This window comes from Gavialis gangeticus, unplaced genomic scaffold, assembly GCF_001723915.1.
Source record: "Gavialis gangeticus isolate Ggan-Ray unplaced genomic scaffold, GavGan_comp1, whole genome shotgun sequence".
NCBI classification, from domain to species: Eukaryota; Metazoa; Chordata; order Crocodylia; family Gavialidae; genus Gavialis; species Gavialis gangeticus.
The window spans coordinates 30,092,637-30,094,262 of NW_017729004.1; the positions used below are offsets into that span (position 1 = coordinate 30,092,637).

Here is a 1,626-nt window from a genome sequence, read left to right on the forward strand (position 1 = left end):
CACAGGAACAAGCTCAGGAAACGAGTGGATCCGTTGAATGGTTGATGTCGTTTCGCAGACACTCACCAGGGTGACAATGGCACATTCAGCGGTCAGTTGAGCAGCACTGAACAACGTCCGAACAAAGCGGTAAATCTGTTTCTGCTCTGGGTCGTGTTTGTCATAATCTGGTGGCACTTCGGATTTCTGAGGAGGAAACATTTTGAAACAGGTGACTGAGTCAAATACACAGGACCAGGGAAAGGAAGCAGACCCGGTTTCATGAAAGAGAGTTTACCGAAAGGGGGTGGAGGTTTTCATCAAAAATATCTAAGAGCATTCTTCCATCTGTGTCCCTGAAAAGAAAGAAAAATATTGCAGTTTCATTGCCTGCATAAGACCGTGTATACCCTACAAGTCATTTATTCAATTAATATGTGCACTGTAGAGCACCTAGCCATATTACAGAAATATGCACATTTTCTCAGTGCTGAGAAGGGCCTGTTCTGCAGGGGGTTGGATCTGTGTGTCAATGCAAAGTCCCTTATACCATATTTACTCAAATTCTAAGATGAGGTTTTCTTCCCCATTTAACATGGGGATGGAGGAGGAAGCCCCTCATTTTGGAATCGAGTATGAGGTTAGCAGGAGGGGACTGGCAGCTGCTGTGGCTCCAGCCCCAACCCAGGAACAGAAGCTGCAGGGGCATGGAGGGAAGCACCGGGGGGGGGAGTAGTGGGGGTAGAGAGGCAGCAGGGCCGAAGGTGTGGAGGGGAAAAGGGGCAGTGAAAGCCTGCTACCTACCTCCTCCGACCTGCCTCCCCCACTGTCTGCCCCCTAACTACCTCCCTTCCTCCTGCCTGTCCCCCTGCTGCAATAGTAGCTGGTAGAAGAACAAAATTTAATATTACCCTCCAATAGTTAGATTCTATCCATGGAAAATTAGAACAAATGTATATATTTTCCATGCATCAAATCTAATTACTGGGGGGTTGTCTTCAATTCAAGAATATCTTTAATTCAATGCCATTAAATACTGCATATGATGGTGCTTCAGTCACTTTGGGGGACTTTTCTACAACCTAATAAATATTACTGTTCAGAAGTTTTTCCTGCTAAAATTCATCTTATGGATTTCCCCCTTAATTCATCCCTTAAATTCTTCCTATACCTGTATTTTACTAATTCCTCTTCCATACAGTGTGCACAGATTCTGGGTATTTGAAACCTGTTGTCATAGTCTTCCCTGTGGTAATTTAGCAAATTTACACACACACAACTCATTCCATCTTTCTTTATAAAATCCTTTAGCCTTTTACCATATTTACTCAAATACAAGACAAGGTTTATCCCCAGTTGGCATGGGCGGAAAAGCTTCTCGTCTTACGTTCGCATATAAGGAAATCTCATTAAATAACACCATCCATCGTTAAACAGCTGCCAAAAGCAGCTTGTAGTTAGCAAGGGAAACTAACTATGAACTTGATTAAGAGCACCTAACGCTGAGTATGACTGTAAACTACATGGTGGTCCACATTACGCAAACATGCTGACAGGAACCTACCACAAAGATAGATCAGTGCAGCCCATCTAAATAAAAGATGCACGCTAGTGCCTATTAAGCACAGGCCCCCTCAATTTATTTTA

General features: G+C 43.5%; 1 protein-coding gene across 3 annotated transcripts in view; it reads right to left on the minus strand.

Annotated features, from left to right (window-relative positions):
• CCNY (cyclin Y) overlaps window positions 1-1,626 on the minus strand; it is a 115,618-nt gene that overhangs the window by 64,138 nt on the left and 49,854 nt on the right. For all 3 annotated transcript variants that reach the window (XM_019508189.1, XM_019508188.1, XM_019508190.1), the window contains 2 exons: window positions 278-335; window positions 67-186 (listed from right to left, as the gene is read on the minus strand). In XM_019508189.1, coding sequence (XP_019363734.1) covers window positions 67-186; window positions 278-335 — 178 coding nt within the window. The remainder of the gene's footprint in view (window positions 1-66; window positions 187-277; window positions 336-1,626) is intronic.